This window comes from Aulostomus chinensis, chromosome 14 (genome assembly GCF_037954235.1).
Source record: "Aulostomus chinensis isolate RoL2024-O1b breed Wild chromosome 14, RoL_Achi_v1.0, whole genome shotgun sequence".
In the NCBI taxonomy this organism is placed as follows: Eukaryota; Metazoa; Chordata; class Actinopteri; order Syngnathiformes; family Aulostomidae; genus Aulostomus; species Aulostomus chinensis.
In genome coordinates, this window is record NC_141333.1 from 15,885,413 (window position 1) to 15,904,651 (window position 19,239).

Below are 19,239 nucleotides of genomic sequence, written 5' to 3' on the forward strand. Positions count from 1 at the left end.
TTCCTCGAAGGACAATTAATACTGCATCTAACATCAGCCAAGTGGGTTAACAGCAATGATAAGTATGAGAGACTGAAAGACAGATTAATGGTAAGATCTTTGCAAGAGCGCGTTTATATATATATATATATATATATATATATATATATATATATATATATATATATATATATATTTCATGTACCTTCACGTGTCTTCAAAAAATATGTTTTCTTTCAGATGCTTCAAGAGTCAGCTAAAGTTAGTCTGCACCTGCACCACTGGGTGCTGATAGCTTCACTGATCGTGTTTGTCCGAGGTATCTCTGCATAGTCTGTTCATCTTTGCATCATCAGTTCTTTTCTTATCATTAATATGCATTAATTCATTCATCTGTTGTTAGACCAAAGCAGTGGTGGAGGAGCACATGCATGGACCTACAACTACAGCATCAGTCCAAATCGTAGATGGCCCGAGGCCCGTCAGTGGTGCCAGGAGCATTTCACAGACATTGTAGCCATCCAGAACCAGGAGGAAACTGACTTCCTCAACAACTTCTTACCTATGAACCCTAAATATTACTGGATAGGCATCCACAAAGATGCAGGAATGTGGATCTGGGTTGGAACCAATAAGAATGTGCCGGATGAGGCTCAGAATTGGGCACCAGAAGAGCCAGATAGCATAGAAGGTCAGGACTGTGTGGAGATTTACATTAAGAGGGAAAAAGACACAGCCAAGTGGAACAATGAGAAATGTAACAGGAAAAAGGGAGCCATCTGCTACTCCGGTAAAAACACTAATACTTCTGTTTCATGGAAATATTTATAGACTCCAACAGGGTCAAAATAGAATGTGAGATTTCTGTCTCTGCAGACTCCTGCGCACAGGACTCTTGCAGTGACCATGCAGACTGTGTGGAGACCATAGGGAGCTACACCTGTCACTGCCACCCTGGTTTTCAGGGGCCACGGTGTGAAGAAGGTGTGCAGACATTGTCCCAGTTTCCAAAAATGCAGCAACCTTTCTCTGCAATAAAGAAAAATATTTCTTTTCTTCAATGCCTCATGCCAGCAATCCCATGCGAGCCTTTGCTGGATCCAAAGAAAGGTTCTCACCACTGTTTCGATCCCTATGGGTCCAATCGTTTCAACTCTTACTGCCGTTTCAACTGTGAACTTGGCTTTCACTTGGTGGGTGCAGCCCAACTTCAATGCCAATCCAGTGGACTGTGGAGCCACCCTGTTCCTCTGTGTCAAGGTAGGTTCTTTTGATATCCACAAGGTCAGAATTACCGTCATTTCATACAAAATATCTGATATATTCTGACTTTTAACTGTAGTTGAACAGTGTCCACCTCTGAGCCACATCAACTTCACCGGAGGAGATCTGACCTGCAGCCATCCCATTGCACCTTACAGCTTCAACTCCACTTGTGAGGTCAGGTGTCATGAGGGCTATGAGATCACTGGACAGGACCAGATCCAGTGCGACCCCACTGGCCGGTGGACAGCCAGTCTCCCACAATGTTTAGGTAAAAGCGATTGTCTTTAACCAGATCAAACATGACCCACTTACTGTTACTACACTCACACCGAAGCTCGATCTGATTGTTGTTTCTGAAATATTCACCTTGTATGAAACTTCCTGTTACTAACTCTTGATTCAGTGTGCGGTCATATCCCGTAGAGACAGACCCGGGTCATACCTGTTATCACTTCACTTCACACTCATTTATTTCTGTACTTGGACCAACATTACAGTTTTTAGTGGGTGGGGAATGGCATTTCCCTTGACTATGATGTGATGATTCATATCAGAACTTCACGCTCATGCTGTGTTTACAAAGTGGAGTCATAAAACAAAGCATTTGTTTCATGAGGATAATTGAGTGGTCTGAGTGTGATTGATATCTGTGTCCACAGTGAAAAAGTGTTTCCCGATTTTCTTTCATGATGCGGGCAACATGACGTGTGTGGATGCTCTGGAGTCGTTCTCCTACGGCTCAGAGTGTAACTTCACCTGCCAGGAAGGTTTTTACCTGACTGGAGACAACACGCTCTCTTGTCTTGCCTCAGGACAATGGAACAAACCTACGCCTGCATGCACAGGTGTGTTGCTCCGTGTAGGATTTTTTTTTTTATGTTGTTGCCTGAAAATACTCAACATTGTACAATAATTTTGTTTTATTTTTTTCACAGTGGTACAGTGCAGCAGCCTAAATGTTACAGCACACTCCTCCATGCAATGCCGAGACCCTCTCAGTGTGTACAGCTATGGCTCAGTGTGTACCATCGAGTGTGAGGAGGGATTTGATCTGATTGGCTCAAATATGATGAAATGTTCATCGCAGGGCAACTGGAGTCATCCACTTCCTGTCTGCCAGGGTATGCCTAAGTGCTGGAATATTCTAGAAATGCCTGATCAGAATAAATGCTGCCAATTCAAGGCAGATTTATATGCCTGTGTGATGGGAAGAGCTATTGGGGTTTGAGACAGAATGTGTCCCATCCTCAATATCGCATCAAACTGGGGTCTCCCTGTTTTGTTTTGTTTTTTTCTTCTTCAAGCAAAGCAGTGTCACCCCATAAATCCTCCTCCCCATGGCTCCATAACTTGTTCGGATCCAAATGGTTCCTTCAGTTTTGGTTCTGCATGTGTGTCATCATGTGACAAGGGTTTTCTCTTGAATGGAACAGCTGAAACTGAATGTACCTCTCTGGGCATGTGGAGCACAGATGTCCCATCATGTTTTGGTAAATCCTGTAATTTCAGATTACATTTACCACATGTAGCAGTAAAATAGCTCTCTCATTTTGAGATGATGCTCTGATCTTAATTCAGTCATACACATATCCCTTCCATGATCCTCCTCTCCCTTGTGTTCCAGCTATGAGATGTCCCCCTCTGAATCCCCCCTCTCATGGTTCCTTAGTCTGCTCTGATCCACATGGATCATTCAGGTTTGGTTCTAGGTGCACATCAGCCTGTGAGGAGGGTTTCGCCCTTAATGGGACAGCTGACAGAGAGTGCACCTCTCTGGGGACATGGAGCGCAGACGATGCACATTGCTTGGGTAAAAATAAGTACAGACCCCTGCTGTCATAAAGAACTTTTGATGCATGGACTATTCTTTTATTTACCAGCTTTTTAAATGGTCTTCATGTCTCTGTTTGACCCCAGGTAAAATATGTCCCATTCTGAACGCTCCTGCTCATGGCTCCTTAGTCTGCTCTGATCCTCATGGACCTTTTCAGTTCGGTTCTCAGTGTAAGATAACGTGTGAGGAGGGTTTTGTCCTAAATGGAACCGCTAAGACGGAGTGTACCTCTTCAGGCCAGTGGAGCAGAGAAATACCCATCTGTCCTGGTAATATATATAGATATATAGATATAGATATAGACAGATAGATAGATAGACAAATATATATATGTATATAGATAGATAGATAGATAGATAGATAGATAGATAGATAGATAGATAGATAGATAGATAGATAGATAGATAGATAGATAGATAGATATTTCAATCGTAATCAGCTCAGAAGGAAATACACCTCTAAACTATCAGGTGATCTCATCTACAGCTCGCTCATGCACCCTACTGGCAGACATTCCTCAACACGGGAGGATGAACTGTAGCCATCCACACTCTCCCTTCAGCTACGGCTCTCACTGTGACTTTGAGTGCAATGAAGGTTTTTGGCTGAAAGGAACACCAACACTATCATGCAGCACTTCAGGCCACTGGAGTCAGGATCGACCCTCCTGTCAGGGTAGGTGCGCAGTTTTGTTTTTTGTTGTTGTTGTTTTTTTAATCAGGATTGTTTTATTGTTTTTTTGTCAAAGGGGAAAGTACATTACACGGTACGGTGCATCTGCAGTACAACTCTGGTGCAATTCATCATAAACAATCATTGGGGCAATAATAACACAAATCATGAATGTAACATCATTTACAAGACAATTTTTTGAAGTGAGGGTTTAATTTGTTTTGCCAACATTATCTACACATTCACAAACATAGGAAACAAGCGGAGATTCTACAATTCTACAATTCTACAATTTCATTTAGCAGACGCTTTTGTCCAAAGCGACGTACAACACAAGCAAGAATTCAGACTTAAGGAAAAACCCATAGGAAGAGCAAAAGTGCTTCAGTTGTGATTTGGTCACAGGTACTGCCATCTAGTGGCAGAAGAAGTGTCCCCCCCCCCTCTTTTTTTTTGTTTTTTTGACAAACATATAACATCACACAACACAGTTAGTGCTACATAATCACTAAGTGCTGGGTCTTGGACCCTCTGACTTATTCTACCCCACAGGACAAAGAGGAGAAGAGGCAGGTTAAGTGCCTCGGTGCTCTCTGAACAATTGAGTCTTCAATTGTCTCTTAAAAGTAGAAAGGGACTCAGCAGAACGCACAGAGTTGGGTAGTTCGTTCCACCATTTGGGAACAACAGAAGAGAAGAGTCTGGCTAGGGATTTGGAGCAGCGCTGGGCTGGAAGCAACAGGCGTCTTTCGCATGCAGAGCGTAGTGGGCGAGAAGGAGAGTAGACCTGGATCAGGGATTCCAGGTAGGCTGGAGCGGTTCCTGTGATTGTTTTGTGAGCCAAGAGAAGTGCCTTGAATATGATTCTGGCTGCCACTGGAAGCCAGTGAAGAGAAACCAGCAGCGGGGTGACATGTGCCCTTTTGGGCTGGTTGAAGACCAGACGTGCTGCTGCATTCTGGATCATCTGCAGAGGCTTGAATGAGCATGCAGGGAGGCCTGCCAGAAGAGAGTTTCAGCAGTCAATGCGTGAGATGACAAGAGCCTGAACCAGAAGCTGTGTGGTCTGTTGGGTCAGGAAGGGTCTGATCTTCCTGATGTTGTAGAGGGCATAACGGCAAGACCGAGAAACTGAGGCCACATGAACCTTAAAGGTCAGCTGGTCATCAATCATGACAACCAGGTTTCTGGCTGAGTTTGTGGGCGCAAGTAGGCTCGAGTCAAGTTGGACACTGACCTGAGGCTGAACAAATGGACAAGCTGGAAAGACCATAAGTTCAGTCTTAGATGTTGGTGGTCCTGACTCAGTCCATGGGGGAGAGGGTCTCCTGTATCTCCAGTCATCCAGTCCTAATCACCTTCGCCTGGACTTCACATTGAGCCTTTTACCATAATTGTCTCTATGGCACCACTCAGGGTACATCTCTGCGTGGTGTTTACGTTCTGCTTTGGCCTCCTCATAATAAGTGGCCTGCATGGCCTTTGGCAGAGACTTCCACCTCTTGCCAAGAACTGAATTGACCTCAGCATTGTTGGTGATCTGAATGTCAGCCACTACGTTTGCCCTCTGCTCCCTCGCAAAGAGCATGAAGGCATTGAGTGGTTTTCTGATGTAGGGGCTGTGTCGGTTCTGCTGGCCCTGAGTTGTCTTCTTTATTGACGTGTGGACATTTGGAGTGACAACAGCAGTGGTGGCTGCAGCTTCCAGCTCCCCCTGTGTATTCAGCTGTCCAGCAGGTTGCTGGTTAATGTCCTGAGACAGCGATCGCTTGGACTTGACATTTAATCCATAATTGTCTTTGTGGGACCATTCAGGGTACATCTGGTTATGGCGCTGGCGTTCTGCTTTGGCCTGCTCATAATAAGGAGCCTGCATGGCCTTTGGCAGAGACTTCCACCTTTGTCCCAGCGCCAAATTGACCTGAGCATTGTTTTTTATTTTCAGCTCAGCCACCATGTTTGCCCTCTGCTCCTTTGCAAAGAGCATGAAGGCATTAGGTGGTTTCTTGATGTAGGGGCCATGCTGGTCCCGCTGGCCCTTAGTTGTCTTCTTTATTGATTTGTGGGAGAGGAGATTGTCCATGATAGGAGCCTCATTCATCCATTTTGGCAGGTGAGGAGTGTCTCGAGGTGTCACACTGCCCACATAGACTGACTGACCCTGAATCTCCACTGCCTGGGGAACTTCAACGGTGATGTTGTTGGCGTTTGGAGGGCCAGGAGAAGTGATTGGTGGAGCTGCACCTTCCTTCACCCACTGTTGAGGATTTAGCTGTCCTGCAGGTTGATAGTGTGTGTCCTGAGCCAGTGGCTCATTATTCTCTTGACTGTTAAGATGAACCAGCGAAGCAGCGTTCAGAAAACATGTTGGTGGATCATCCCTGTAGAGAGCATCATTGTTTGACTCAGACAGGTGAGAAACGTTTTTCAGGGACGTGCAGTTCTCAAAGCCTCCACTCTGTGTTGCTGTCGGCTGAGACTGGTTATAGAAACCCTGCCAAACAGGCTCAAGATGTGGAAGAGGAACTTGAGTGCTGGGGGTGTTGTTGAAAATGCGCCACAGAAACTCTTCCAGAGCATCACAAGCCTCGTCCCACTCCATCTCACTCACAGGGCAGTCAAAATCTACTCTGCTATTCTCCATTTCAGTCCAGAATACAAGTTGCTCACAAAACACAAAGTGTTAACCCTGAGAAATTAAGTGATGAACATGACTCCTGCTTCATATACACATTTTCAGAAATTCTGCATCAAGGACAGAATTCTTTGATCACAGAAATCAAATATTTGATCTTGCCTGTCCTTTCATGGATCAATGTCTGTTATCTCAGAGTTCCAAGTTTTTTTTGGGGGGGGGGGGGGGTTGGGCATGTGGAGCGCAGATGTCCCATCATGTTTTGGTAAATCCTGTAATTTCAGATTACATTTACCACATGTAGCAGTAAAATAGCTCTCTCATTTTGAGATGATGCTCTGATCTTAATTCAGTCATACACATATCCCTTCCATGATCCTCCTCTCCCTTGTGTTCCAGCTATGAGATGTCCCCCTCTGAATCCCCCCTCTCATGGTTCCTTAGTCTGCTCTGATCCACATGGATCATTCAGGTTTGGTTCTAGGTGCACATCAGCCTGTGAGGAGGGTTTCGCCCTTAATGGGACAGCTGACAGAGAGTGCACCTCTCTGGGGACATGGAGCGCAGACGATGCACATTGCTTGGGTAAAAATAAGTACAGACCCCTGCTGTCATAAAGAACTTTTGATGCATGGACTATTCTTTTATTTACCAGCTATAGATAGACAGATAGATAGATAGACAAATATATATATATATATATATATATATATATATATATATATATATATATATAGATAGATAGATAGATAGATAGATAGATAGATAGATAGATAGATAGATATAGATATAGATAGATAGATAGATAGATAGATAGATAGATAGATAGATAGATAGATAGACAAATATATATATATATAGACAGATAGATAGATAGACAAATATATATATAGACAGATAGATAGATAGACAAATATATATATATATAGATAGATAGACAGATATAGATAGATAGATAGATAGATAGATAGATAGATAGATAGATAGATAGATAGATAGATAGATAGATAGATAGATAGATAGATAGATAGATAGATAGATATTTCAATCGTAATCAGCTCAGAAGGAAATACACCTCTAAACTATCAGGTGATCTCATCTACAGCTCGCTCATGCACCCTACTGGCAGACATTCCTCAACACGGGAGGATGAACTGTAGCCATCCACACTCTCCCTTCAGCTACGGCTCTCACTGTGACTTTGAGTGCAATGAAGGTTTTTGGCTGAAAGGAACACCAACACTATCATGCAGCACTTCAGGCCACTGGAGTCAGGATCGACCCTCCTGCCAGCGTTAGTGTCCAGCATTCACTTACATTGACTTATATTTACAGTTCAGGTGTTCTAGGATTTGATATTTTTAAAAATGTCTTTCCTAACCAGCTTTGCAGTGTGAAACCATCCATGCACTGTCTCTACTGTCCATGAACTGCACCCATCCTCGGGGGAATTTCAGCTTTGGCTCTCAGTGTATGTTTTCCTGTAAAGACGGAGCAACTCTGAATGGTACAGAGATGCTGTTTTGCTCCGCCACTGGGCTTTGGAATGACGCTCTTCCTACCTGCATGGGTAAATGGCTTTTTTTTTTTTTTTTTAGGAATTGAATTGATTCGTTTTCTTGTCTATGTGTGCCATGTGAGAATAGAGGTGGCTCCTGATTTATGAAAAATGAAACAAGACTGAAAGGGAGAAAAAAAAACACGTGGAGAGAATAAGACAAGAATGTGTGACATCTGTGAGGTCTGTGTGTTTTACAGTGGAGAAAAATCTGAGGGGAACTGGATTTCTGGTGTATTCCTGGTCCACTGCAGCCCTCATTGTCATCCTAGTGATCGTTCTAGCGCTGGCTTTGTTGATTTGGCAGTTAATGAAAAAAAGAGGTGAGTGTCTGTCATGATGTTGCATATTAACACATTTTATCATACATATCATATTTACTGTATTCCTAATGGTGATATTTTATCCATTCAGGAAATGCAAACATCTATTCTTCGCCATCATGGGGTGAAAGAGAAAATCCAGCATTTGAGTTTTAATTTTTTTTTTTTTAATTTAGCAGTGTGTGGTTATTATCAAATCCATCCATCCATCCATCCATTGTCATCTTCAGCTTATTCCTACATATTAAGGGTCGCAGGGGGGCTGGAGCCTATCCCAGCATCAACGGGCGAGAGGCGGGGTTCACCCTGGACAGGTCACCAGTCCATCGCAGGACCAACACATAGAGACAGACAACCATTCACACTCACAGTCACACCTACAGTCAATTTAGAGTATCAATCAGCCTCGTCCCCTCTTGATGTCTTTGGACTGTGGGAGGAAGCCGGAGTACCAGAGAGAACCCACGCAGACATGGGGAGAACATGCAGATTCCACACAGAAAGATCCCGTACCCGAGCCGGGACTCGAACCCGGAACCTTCTTGCTGTGAGGCCACAGTGCAAACCACTGCACCACCTTGCAGCCCTTTATTATCAAATCTTTACGGTCAATTATTTTTCCCTAAAAATATAAAGTCATCCTTGTTATTAAAGAGGCCAGAGTCAATGCCTGATACGTTCAGTATATTTGTATGCTTTTTGTGTTGTTGTTGTTGTTTGTTTTTTTTAGCTGGTTCCTCAGCAGTTAAAACCCTCAAACAAATTGGATCCGGGGAAGTTGCAGTTCACTGGTAGATTTCAAACCCGTTCACAAACGGGGAGCCGTAGTGTTTGATACTCTCTTCAACAATTTTAATGTGATCACCCACTTTTGACATCCTCCTTGGGGACTAATACTGTGGGCACAGTGTCAGTTTAGCACATTTAGGGGCCAAAAAGCTCATGTAACTGAAGGACGCTGAGGTCACATGTGATCAGTGTGTCACACCGGGTACTGATGCCACATTTAGCAAACAAGTATGACTCATTCTGTTAAATCGGGATGGAATTCGGATCGAATACAGTACGACATGCATTTTGTACTTTCCTAATTACTAATATAGAATTTTCCCCATGCACCTGAAATATTCTGTCAGGATTAAAGTATGTCCGGCTAATAGACTATCTTCAGCAAAGCGTGTTCATCTGTCTTGGCGCTACATCAGCATGAAGCCAATTATAGCGGTTAAAAGACAGAGGGTTTGTGGCCTGTGGTTGGCATGAAGGGTGCAATAAATAACCGAACTGTTGACAGGAAACTGTTTGGCTACCGTCAGAATAATAATGAGGTTATTGCTACCTGCTGTGACCGTATGATCACGCTTTGATTATTTTTCTCATCCCACCCACTGCTGTTGGCAACCGTTTATGCGTGCCAACTGTGCACAGACGTCCACACAAGAAGGGGAAAAATCCCGCAGTTGAACTCCTTGGATTCATTCCCTGATATTTAACTCTTCTCTCTTTGTGTATGTCTAAAGATATAGAGGCATGCATCATGTTGCTCCTCTTAACACACTTACAGACTCAAAGAAACACACAGTATGTTCCTCTGCTCACTTCTGCAGCTCTTGTTGGCAGTAACATACCCTGGTGACAGACAGTTAGATTGTTCCTGACCATTGACTTGCGCTCTCGGCTCTGCAAGGTCTGATTTCATAGTGGGAAATATGAGATGAGTCCAGGAGAGGGTTCATCACGAGGCCAAGGAGCCACTCCATACAGTAGGGCTTCATATCTCTATGTCACCCTGGGCAGTCTCCTCTGACACAGCTTTCAGTCTGAAGCCCCCTTCTTTGGTTTTTCCCAACTTCCCTCCTCTTGATTGGTGCATTCCAGCTGGGCATGGTGCCTGGGTGGTCCCCCTCCTTCTGTCCTGTTCAACTGGAGGAAGGAAAAGGCAGGGGGAAAAAATGCAGTGAGGCCCTCTGACCGTGAGGAGCACAATGTGAGCGTTGATGATGGCAGCATGGCTGTGATGCTTACCTGCCACTGACCCATACTGCTGTCACAGCCCCAACAGCCAGGGGGAAGATGCCTCACTGACCCCTCACCTAGATGGGACCGATAAGCACCTGAGGATGGACTGCCCCGGCTCTAACCCCCCGCAGAAATACCTCATCTTCTAATCTAAGATTCACCGTTTCATGACACTCTTTGTACTGTACTTACATAGCCATTATTTATTGATTCATTCAAAATGAACAGCATTCACACATTGAGAGAATAAATACACACTCGGACAGCTATTTACATGTAGCTGCAGTTAAAATCATTCAAACATAGTGGGAGAGGTCTGACGGTGTCATGCACACACAGGAAATGTACCATGAGCCTGTGATGGGGGTTGTAAAGCATAAAAGCAGTAGTGTAATCATCTTCAAGTGGAGGTACACATTGTAATAACCTGATTACCACTGATTTACTGTATATTGCATAATATCAGTGGGCCCATGTTCCATTAGCAGTAATTCTGCACCCACTTCCTCAACTATCTTGGTCCACGCAGATAAATAATGGGACCAGAGGACGAGGCTGAGTGAAGGAGATGAATTGAGCTTCTCTCAGGAGGCGAAGTAAGAGTCCTGCATGGAGTAGAGGCGGTCTATGGGTGTGAGAAGAGAGGAGTCACCCAGAGACAAGCAGTCGTTGTCAGACAGGTGACACAGGGGGTCTTTGTCCATGTCGAGGTAAAGAGCCTTGAAACCTAAAACAGACATATTCCTGATTACTATATAAGTAATTAGAACCCATCAAATTTTAAAGCAGTTTCAAGTCACAAGGTTGATTTATAACGGATTCTTCACTTTTGTTGAGGTTGTAAGAGAGGTTTGTTAATTGATGAGTCCTGAGTGGTGATGCCATATTTTTAAATTTAGAGACGTGAAGCTATTTTTTTTTAAAAAGTTAATAATTTACACTTTTCTTGTCTTCTTCAAGTAATTCGCATACAATTATTAAGAAATAAATGAGCAGTTTTATTCATTTCTTAGCAAATGTTGGTTTTAAAAATTGCAAAAATTAACGAAAAATAATGCAAATAAGCCCTTTGCCAGGCCACACACTAACGCATGTGTGTGACATCATGACTATTTTAAAAACCCCAATCACCTCATATATTTTTTTTTCTCATTTTACAATTAAAAAAAAAAACCTTAATGGTCATACAGGCTTTCTAGGTGAAAAATGTAAACTCCATGACTCCCTGTCATGGGTCAGCAGCACTCAGGTCTTTACCGTAGGGGTGCATGTGATCCCCTGGCATCTGAGGTGGGGTCAGGCCCTGTCTGAAGGGGTCCATGTCATAATCCTGCTGCTCCAGTGTTGTGAGTCCCATCTGCTGCTGCTGCATTGGCTGCTGAATGTGGGAGAAGGAGGACCCCAGGTGTTCCAGCTCAGATGTCAAAGCACCACAGGAGGGCGCTGTGGAGCAAAGGAGATCAAGCCTTCTGATGCCTACTTCCAGCGTGTCTCATGGGTTGTGCTCCCTGTGCTATCTTCATGTTATGATTAACATTTGCTTTTTTTGTATTTGTCACCAATGATTTACTTTTGTGGGTTCCTAATCTCATTTAAAGCTGACAAATCTTTACGGAAAGTCTTACACACTTTTGACCATCATACAATTTTCATTGATCGTTTATTATGCATGTAAAACAAGAGTGTCAGGTTATTTCACATGCTGATGTCTGTTTGTTGTGTTCTTACATGAAAAAATTACGTATGACATTTTGTACCAAAGTTTGCCGCATATAGAACATTTTGAAAATAAATTCCCCATTTCTGTGAAAAGGGGCTCCATCTAATACAAACTAACACTGAGACAACATTTTTAAACAGCGTTATACCTTTGTGATGTGACTGCTGTTCATGCTGCTCCTGAGTCTGCTGCTCCTGCTGCTGCTGCTGCTGCTGCTGTCTCCTCGCCAGTTTCTTCATCTAAAAACATCAGCATCCCACATTAAAGCACACAAACAGACTGTTTTTAAAATGACCTTTCAACCTTCAATTTCCTCTACTACCCCAGCATACAAGCATTCAATGACAAAGTATTAGGAGAAAGGTAAAGGGCATCTCTCAGCAGAGGAGGCAAACCACACATGAGCCCACTTTGTGAGGAAATATGGGCTTTAATCTACAGGGATCTTGCAGTGAGATGTCATCAGTTTCCTGTATGAACAGATAACTGGGCTGATTTCCACTCTGGCAAACAAACACAGTGCAGAAAGGCTCCCTTTATTAATAGTGTGTGTGTGTGTGTGTGTGTGTGTGTGTGTGTGTGTGTGTGTGTGTGTGTGTGTGTGTGTCTGTGCGTGTGTGCGTGCGTGCGTGCGTGCGTGCGTGTGTGTGTGTGTGTGTGTGTGTGTGTGTTTGGCTCTTACTTTGGCTCTTTGGTTCTGGAACCAGACCTGCACCACCCGCACACTGAGACCAGTCTCTGCTGCCAAGGTCTCCCTTACCTTGGATTAAGATTCAGGGACAGAAGGAAGAAACAAAGAAAGAAAGGAGGGTAAAAGACAGGAGGATAGAAAGATAGAGGTCAGTTGAAGGTGAACAAAAAAACGGTACCGTTTCACCAGTTCACTCTAAAGCTCGAAGTAAATGACAAAATACTAAACAATAAAAACTATACATTTTCCAAAACTACTTTTGCAAAAATAGACGCATTTCAGTCCATTCCTGTACTATTTGATTTATCAAGATGTGTTCCTGTTTTGGGTTTTTTTCCTCTCTAATAAGTGACGGCGACATTTTCAGAATGCAAACAAAATAATTGCGATATATTTAACAAAATTCAAAGATCCTGAGTTTTCTCACAGTAAAAGTATTTTGGGTTCATACACTCTACACACACATTTACACTCTACCTTTCTGCAAGGCTTGGATGAGACCTCAAAGGAGGCTTTAAAGGTCCGTCTTTGTTGAGTGGTCAAAATAGTGCGAGGCCTTTTAGGCCGTTTGCTCTCCAAGTCATCAGATCTAATTCGTCGGCTAGTAACTCTCTCAGATTCTTCTTCTTCTTCATCATCCTCTTCATCACTTTTACCTGGTTGGAAGACATATTTGAAACATATACACAGCACTGGTATAAATTCAAGCTATATGTTTCAGTAGATGCACAGATATTGAGAACTGTTTGTACCTGTGTCAGAAGATGCTGGGCTGGCCAGACACTGGTGGTAGTCCTCCCTCGCACACAGGAGCTGTCCGTCCCTGAGGACGCAGTGGTCTCCGGTCTGGAGCCGGCAGGAACACACACTGCAGGTGAAACACTGCAGGTGGAACACAGAAAGCCCAGCACGCATCACCAGCTCTGCGGGAGAAATGGCCTCTGTGCAGCCCCCACAACGCACTGCAAACAGACTGGTTGGGGGGGGGGGGGGGGGGGGGGGACATAGAAACGGAGAGTAAATAAGAGAGTCATGCTTTTGTTCATCTGTGGAGACACTTGAGAGCCCTCACACTTCTGTCGGAAGGAACTCTGTGAGAAAAAAAACAACTTGGTTGACTTCGGGAATGTTGCTGAGTCGAGCTGTCACTCAAAACGACCGCCAGCCTCTTACCCTCACCCTGCGTCTCCCCTCTCCTCCTCCTCCTCCTCCTCTTCCCACCCCAGCCACTCAGACACATACCCTTAGCATGGCGGGTGTGCATCTTAGCGCCTGGCAACCGGGACCGGTGGGTTTAGCCTTAGAGACTGTTGCTGTGGCTCCGGCTGCCGTGTCCGTGGCTGTGCTCCTGGGGAGGCAGGAGAAAGGCTCTCGGCAGGCCATGGCTCCAGGCAGAGGGGGGGAATCAGATATCCCGGTGGGAGAGGCTGAGCTGCTGGTCCCAGGAATTATCTGCAGAATTATCCCTAAGTCTGCTTAACCAGAACAGGACAAAGACAGAGCCAGCCCCCAAGCAGCAGGACCATTGTCCGCTGGCTGGCACCGCAGCATTTTGGGTCTGTCACGCAGGATGATGCGTCATCATTCTGGAGCTGGCATTTGTCTCCAGACCTGACTGGGTCACCAGACCAGTCAACGCAAAGGCATGAGAAAGTGACAGCTTTTCCCCCCTTTTTTTGTTTTCACTGAAAAATAGTGCGAGCAGCCCATTCTGCCACCGGAGGAGCTTTAGTGGTTACTGTAACATGAGAATCTGGAAGTTTGGTCGCATGCTGCTAAGAACAAGCGCTGCACACTACCTTCGGATGAATATGAAAGAGAAAAACGCAATATAAAATATTTGGCATTTATTTATTTTGGCCAGCCTCCTGCAGATGACAGAAAACTCGTGGTCACAGCTGTTTAAAAAAATACATGAAATAAAAAAAATTTTGACCAGTGTTTTTCATTCATAATTTAAAAAAAAAACCTCTCCGACAGTGTATCAAGAAGGAGGCACAGCAATTTGTTTATCAGAATCTTTTCCATTCATAAAAGTGCGGATGCGCATTACTTTTCATTCAAGCAAACCCCAGACTAAATAGTCAGGTTGAGAGGTTGAGACATTCCTGTCAAAAGGTCTGGAGCTGCAACATCCTAAAGCCAAACATTCCTGGGACCTCTCACTGTCGCCGTGGGGTCGCTAGGGGAACGGTAAAGCCTGTTCCGAGAAGCTCAGGAAGGTCAGTCAGTCTGCTTGACCAATCCCAGTTGTCTGCCTCACGGCCTCAATGGAATGCGGTTTAATATGGCCGACATACCTTTGCTGGATACTGTGTGTGTGTGAATTTCTGTGGCAACAGAGGATGCATCAGTGAGATATCTTCCAGAAAGTGTGGCACAGAAAGTCTCTAAGACGCATCAAAGATTCAACAATTTAATATGATGTTAATGTTTGATGTCGGTGAAGCGTTGTGAGATCATCCATGTTTCGAGAATCGCTTTTCCATTATACGCCAGGTCGTCTTATTATACCAAGTACTTCTTAAGCGTTGTTAATGCAAAGAGTAGCTCAGATACTTATGGGGCAGCTCCTGGTGTTTAATATTTCAGCATTTCCGTTGACATGATTGGTTCAGAGGCCCTGCCAGCTGAGCAGGAACACTCAGTCACGCTGGATTTAGACATGGTAATTAGTGACAGGATCATTACAGAGTAATAAGTCAGCAAAAAGCCATGCCACACTCAAGATGCACTGTGTAACATGGGAGTTTAGCAGAAGTGGACACACACACACACACACACACACACAGAGCGTAAGCCCCCTCTTTCATTGTACCTGCCGTGACTTCGGCGCTGACCTCTGGCAGCCAGAAAAACAGACTGCTGGTCTAGTGGACAAACAGAGGGACAGATCCTGTTTCTGGATCAGGTGAACTTGGATCCTCGACTGAACACACACCAACCGAGGCTGTGTGTCAGATACAGATCTACGGGTCAAGTACACCACCAGATCTGACGACCAATCTGCTGTCCAAGCCACATGTCCAATGAACCGATGGAGCGATCAAATTTACCTCCAAACATCACATTGTAAGACAGGAATTTTCAACACTGATTCATCACATTCACTCCAAAAAGTGACTGAAGTGTGTTGTGAACCCGAAATGTATTTTCAGTTTAGGTCTTTGTTATGTTAAATTGTGTTTTAATAGTTAGCTAGATGGCAACTAACCAAATAAAACAACATGGAAGTTGATGACAAATATATCTAAATAAAATAGTTCATTCATTGTTTTAGTGTATGTGTACATATGTGTGTGTGTGTGTGTGTGTGTGTGTATATATGTTATATATGTATGTGTGTGTGTGTATATATATATATATATATATATATATATATATATATATATATATGTAAATATAATTTTTGGAGTTTTCCAATTTTTAAATTTACTTAGTCTAAAATAAACTACTCACCCTCATCAAATGCAATCTGTTTGTTTTGAAAGACTTTTTTTTAATTACATCATTTAGCTGCTGATGACACTTTCCTAATAAAAGAGTCAAAGAAAAAGAATAAAAGTTAAAAGGGTGCTTCACTGACAGCGATCAAATCAAATAGATTTATTCAATTAGGGACTATGAAAACTCAAGCTGAGATGTTAGCGATTTATGTGAATAATTCAACCGGTTCTCATAACCTTTGGTAAATGTCAACTTCACAGCGCGTTAAATGTTACTGGTGCAGGACATCCCAATGAAATAAGAGATTCTAGCTCTCATTTTCCTTATATTGATGTCCATGCCACCAATGAATGAATAACAAGAAGCACTTTGAATCGTCCACTGGAACTGATCATTTTGCTAAGAAATCAGTTGTATAGTCCTGCTATCTAAACAATTTAAACAATGAGCAAGTCATTAACATCTCCATCCAGTGGGGGGGCTTTCACATGTTGTTTGACTTTATTTGTGATGTATTTCCAAGACGCTGTTCCTTCAAGGCGCATCAGCATCCTCCTCTAAATGAGAATATTGTTCTTGATGAAACAAGGTGAGATTTAGACGCATCATACAACTTCACATCAGAACGTAAACGTAAAAACACCGGCGGGATTTAAAAACACTCATTACGGTCAAACATCACGCTTTAAAGGCAGCAAGGGCCCCAAGACAGTGGTGTATGTTTTTTTTGTGTTTGGCTTTTTTTGGAGGGGGGGGGGGGCGGCTGGTGGAGATGCAAAACCTCCGAGGTGGAGCTTTGGCACCAGGCCTCCTGCTAATTGGTCAGGTCAGATATCTCACGGTCGGCTGGGTGTCGTCCCACCGCTCCACACTGGGGCTGCTGTGAGCAGAGCTTTCCAGATGCCACAGCACACAACGCTGCAGGACTCATGGAGCGCACTGTCCGCCAAAATAAGTTCACACCAGCGTCTCTGCTGAAGGGATGCACCAGACCTTCTGACATATGGCTCTACTCTCCTAATTACCTCTCAGACCTGCTCGTTTCCCTGTGATTTGTGCCACCGTCTCACCTGATCGCTCTGAATCGTTTCTTCTTCGTGTCTTTCAGGAACGAAAGTTGCATTTTATCTATATTAAAATGCCACGTCAAACAACATTGCAAACATGGTATATTCATACTATTCTGGAGACCAATAGTTCTTGCAAAGACAAAAGGGTCCTTATAGAGCTACCACATCACATAAGTTAGAGCACAACATTCTTTTGTTCCTCTCCTTGCTTGGCAGAACGACCATCACTAAATTGTTCAGAAATAATGTGAGCAGCTGCCTGTTAGGGTGACACTTTTTCATCTTGGCTCTTGTGTAGGTGAGAGTGTGCTTTGGGAGAAGGATTGAGGGGAAGGGGTGTTGAGCAATGGGGTGATGAGAGTTTGGGGAGGGGGGGGGGGGAGGGTACCTCCTCATTGGTGAGACCATATGTTGTCCCCAGCTTGCAGTTGCCATGCCAATGGGCTTCACAATTTTAACACATTTTGACAATGTGTCAGTTGAGCACTACCCCTGGTAGTGTGTGTGTGTGTGTGTGTGCGCGTGTGTGTGTAAAGGTGTGACTGTGTTGTTTTGTGCATTCTGTGAGTTGTCTGAAGGTACTATCCAATAGTGCTCACACATTCCAGCTCCCTCACTGCACCTCCCTCCTACAGTCACCTTGTTCTCTTAGAGGATTGTGCCAAGTTCCCTGGAAGTCAACGCACGGCGCAAAAACCCACAAAAAACTAGAAGCTTTAAATAGATGTAAGGCAAAGCAGAGCCCTGTTTTGTCCCTCAAACCTTTCTCTCATAACCTGGTTTCGTTATGAGTTTAAGAACTGCACACATACACACACAACACAGTCGTACACACACGGGCAAACACATAATAGTCGAGGTCAGACCTCGCACGTGTGTTCTACACTGGAAAAATGGCTCAAAACAAATTATTTTGTTGTCAGGACGTAAATTATGACCCCAAAAATGACAAATAAATAGACGATGATAAAATATGAAGGAAAGAGTATGTCAAAGTACATGTGGTAGTATAATCAGACGATGTCTTTGTCATGAGTAATGTGAAACTGCATAAGATCTTTAGGCTAGAAAGAATAATTTAGTTTGACTCATCAGTTTACATCACAAGCAACCTTGCAAAAATAAAATAAAAAATAAATGTGTGTGTGAGGACATTTTTAAACACAGGCCTCAAATTAGATTTTAGAGGCTCCTGAAAGTAAACTGGCTTCCTACAGTTCCTCTGTTGAGAACCGTTCTCTCTGAATTTAGTCTGTAAAATGTAAAATGTTCTATAGTCAATCTTTACATTCCGTTAAGGTGCAGTCATGAAAAAGAGTTTTTTCAAGCAGGCTGCCTACGTCCATAGTTTAGGATTTGACATTCAGAAACAATAGAGCAGAGAAGTAGATGAGCACTTACGCCGCATAGTCCCGTTTGCAGTAAAGTTTGCGGTCCCGCAGAAAGCAGGAGTTCCTCAGCGCTTCCCCGCACGCAGCGCACCTCACACACTCCTCATGCCAGAGGCCGTCAGTGACTCTGAGCAGGAATCTGTCTCTGATCAGCCGGTGGCATCCGGAGCACACGGCCCTCTGATCCATATCTGCGGTGACGGTAAGAGCTCATGTTAGGACACTTTTGACAGCCAGAAAGTTGCTTAATTTGTTGTCTGAGAGGCGTGATTGGTGCAAAATAGGCAGAAAGGTGGTTCGGATGCTGTAAACTTGCTAAATTTACGTGGTGAAAATAAAAAAAGAAAGAATAATGGTAACCTGAGAAAAGTTGAAACGTGTTTTGGTTTTGACTTTTAATTTACCCAAATATTGAGTTCTTTTTTTTATGTCGTGGCTGAAATAAAACTCAAACACGAGTGAAATAAACATAGAAATTATTGCGTAATAATAACAACAATTTACGTCACAATTGACCCGCCTAAAAAATATTACCGTGCAGCGAAAGGTCTTTTTTTATTATAAATTATATTTTATGCTATATTATTATTCAAACAAAATCACCATGTACCAAAAAATGTTAAATAATTGTTGG

At 43.5% G+C, this 19,239-nt stretch overlaps 3 protein-coding genes across 3 annotated transcripts; 1 reads left to right on the forward strand and 2 right to left on the reverse strand.

Annotated features, from left to right (window-relative positions):
* The first annotated feature begins 4 nt into the window (after positions 1–4).
* Positions 5–8,952, forward strand: selp (selectin P). The gene is made up of 17 exons (XM_086224108.1): positions 5–90; positions 220–298; positions 383–769; positions 856–963; positions 1,054–1,239; positions 1,322–1,513; positions 1,905–2,090; positions 2,181–2,366; positions 2,679–2,735; positions 2,870–3,055; positions 3,163–3,348; positions 3,566–3,754; positions 6,786–6,971; positions 7,492–7,680; positions 7,771–7,956; positions 8,145–8,267; positions 8,359–8,952. Exons 1-17 carry the CDS (start codon positions 88–90, stop codon positions 8,421–8,423), a joined length of 2,694 nt encoding a protein of 897 aa, XP_086080234.1. The 5' UTR covers positions 5–87; the 3' UTR covers positions 8,424–8,952.
* On the reverse strand, positions 3,943–6,435 carry LOC147249921 (uncharacterized). Its single transcript, XM_086224109.1, has one exon. The coding sequence runs from the start codon at positions 6,393–6,395 to the stop codon at positions 5,106–5,108; it is 1,290 nt and encodes a 429-aa protein (XP_086080235.1). The 5' UTR covers positions 6,396–6,435; the 3' UTR covers positions 3,943–5,105.
* Positions 8,953–10,598: 1,646 nt separating the features above from the next.
* lmx1a (LIM homeobox transcription factor 1, alpha) lies at positions 10,599–18,794 on the reverse strand. Its single transcript, XM_086224111.1, has 7 exons — positions 18,616–18,794; positions 13,450–13,670; positions 13,175–13,353; positions 12,689–12,766; positions 12,155–12,245; positions 11,544–11,729; positions 10,599–11,013 (listed from the first exon to the last, which is right to left on the reverse strand). The coding sequence occupies exons 1-7, from the start codon at positions 18,792–18,794 to the stop codon at positions 10,871–10,873; spliced, it is 1,077 nt and encodes a 358-aa protein (XP_086080237.1). The 3' UTR covers positions 10,599–10,870.
* Positions 18,795–19,239: the final 445 nt, after the last annotated feature.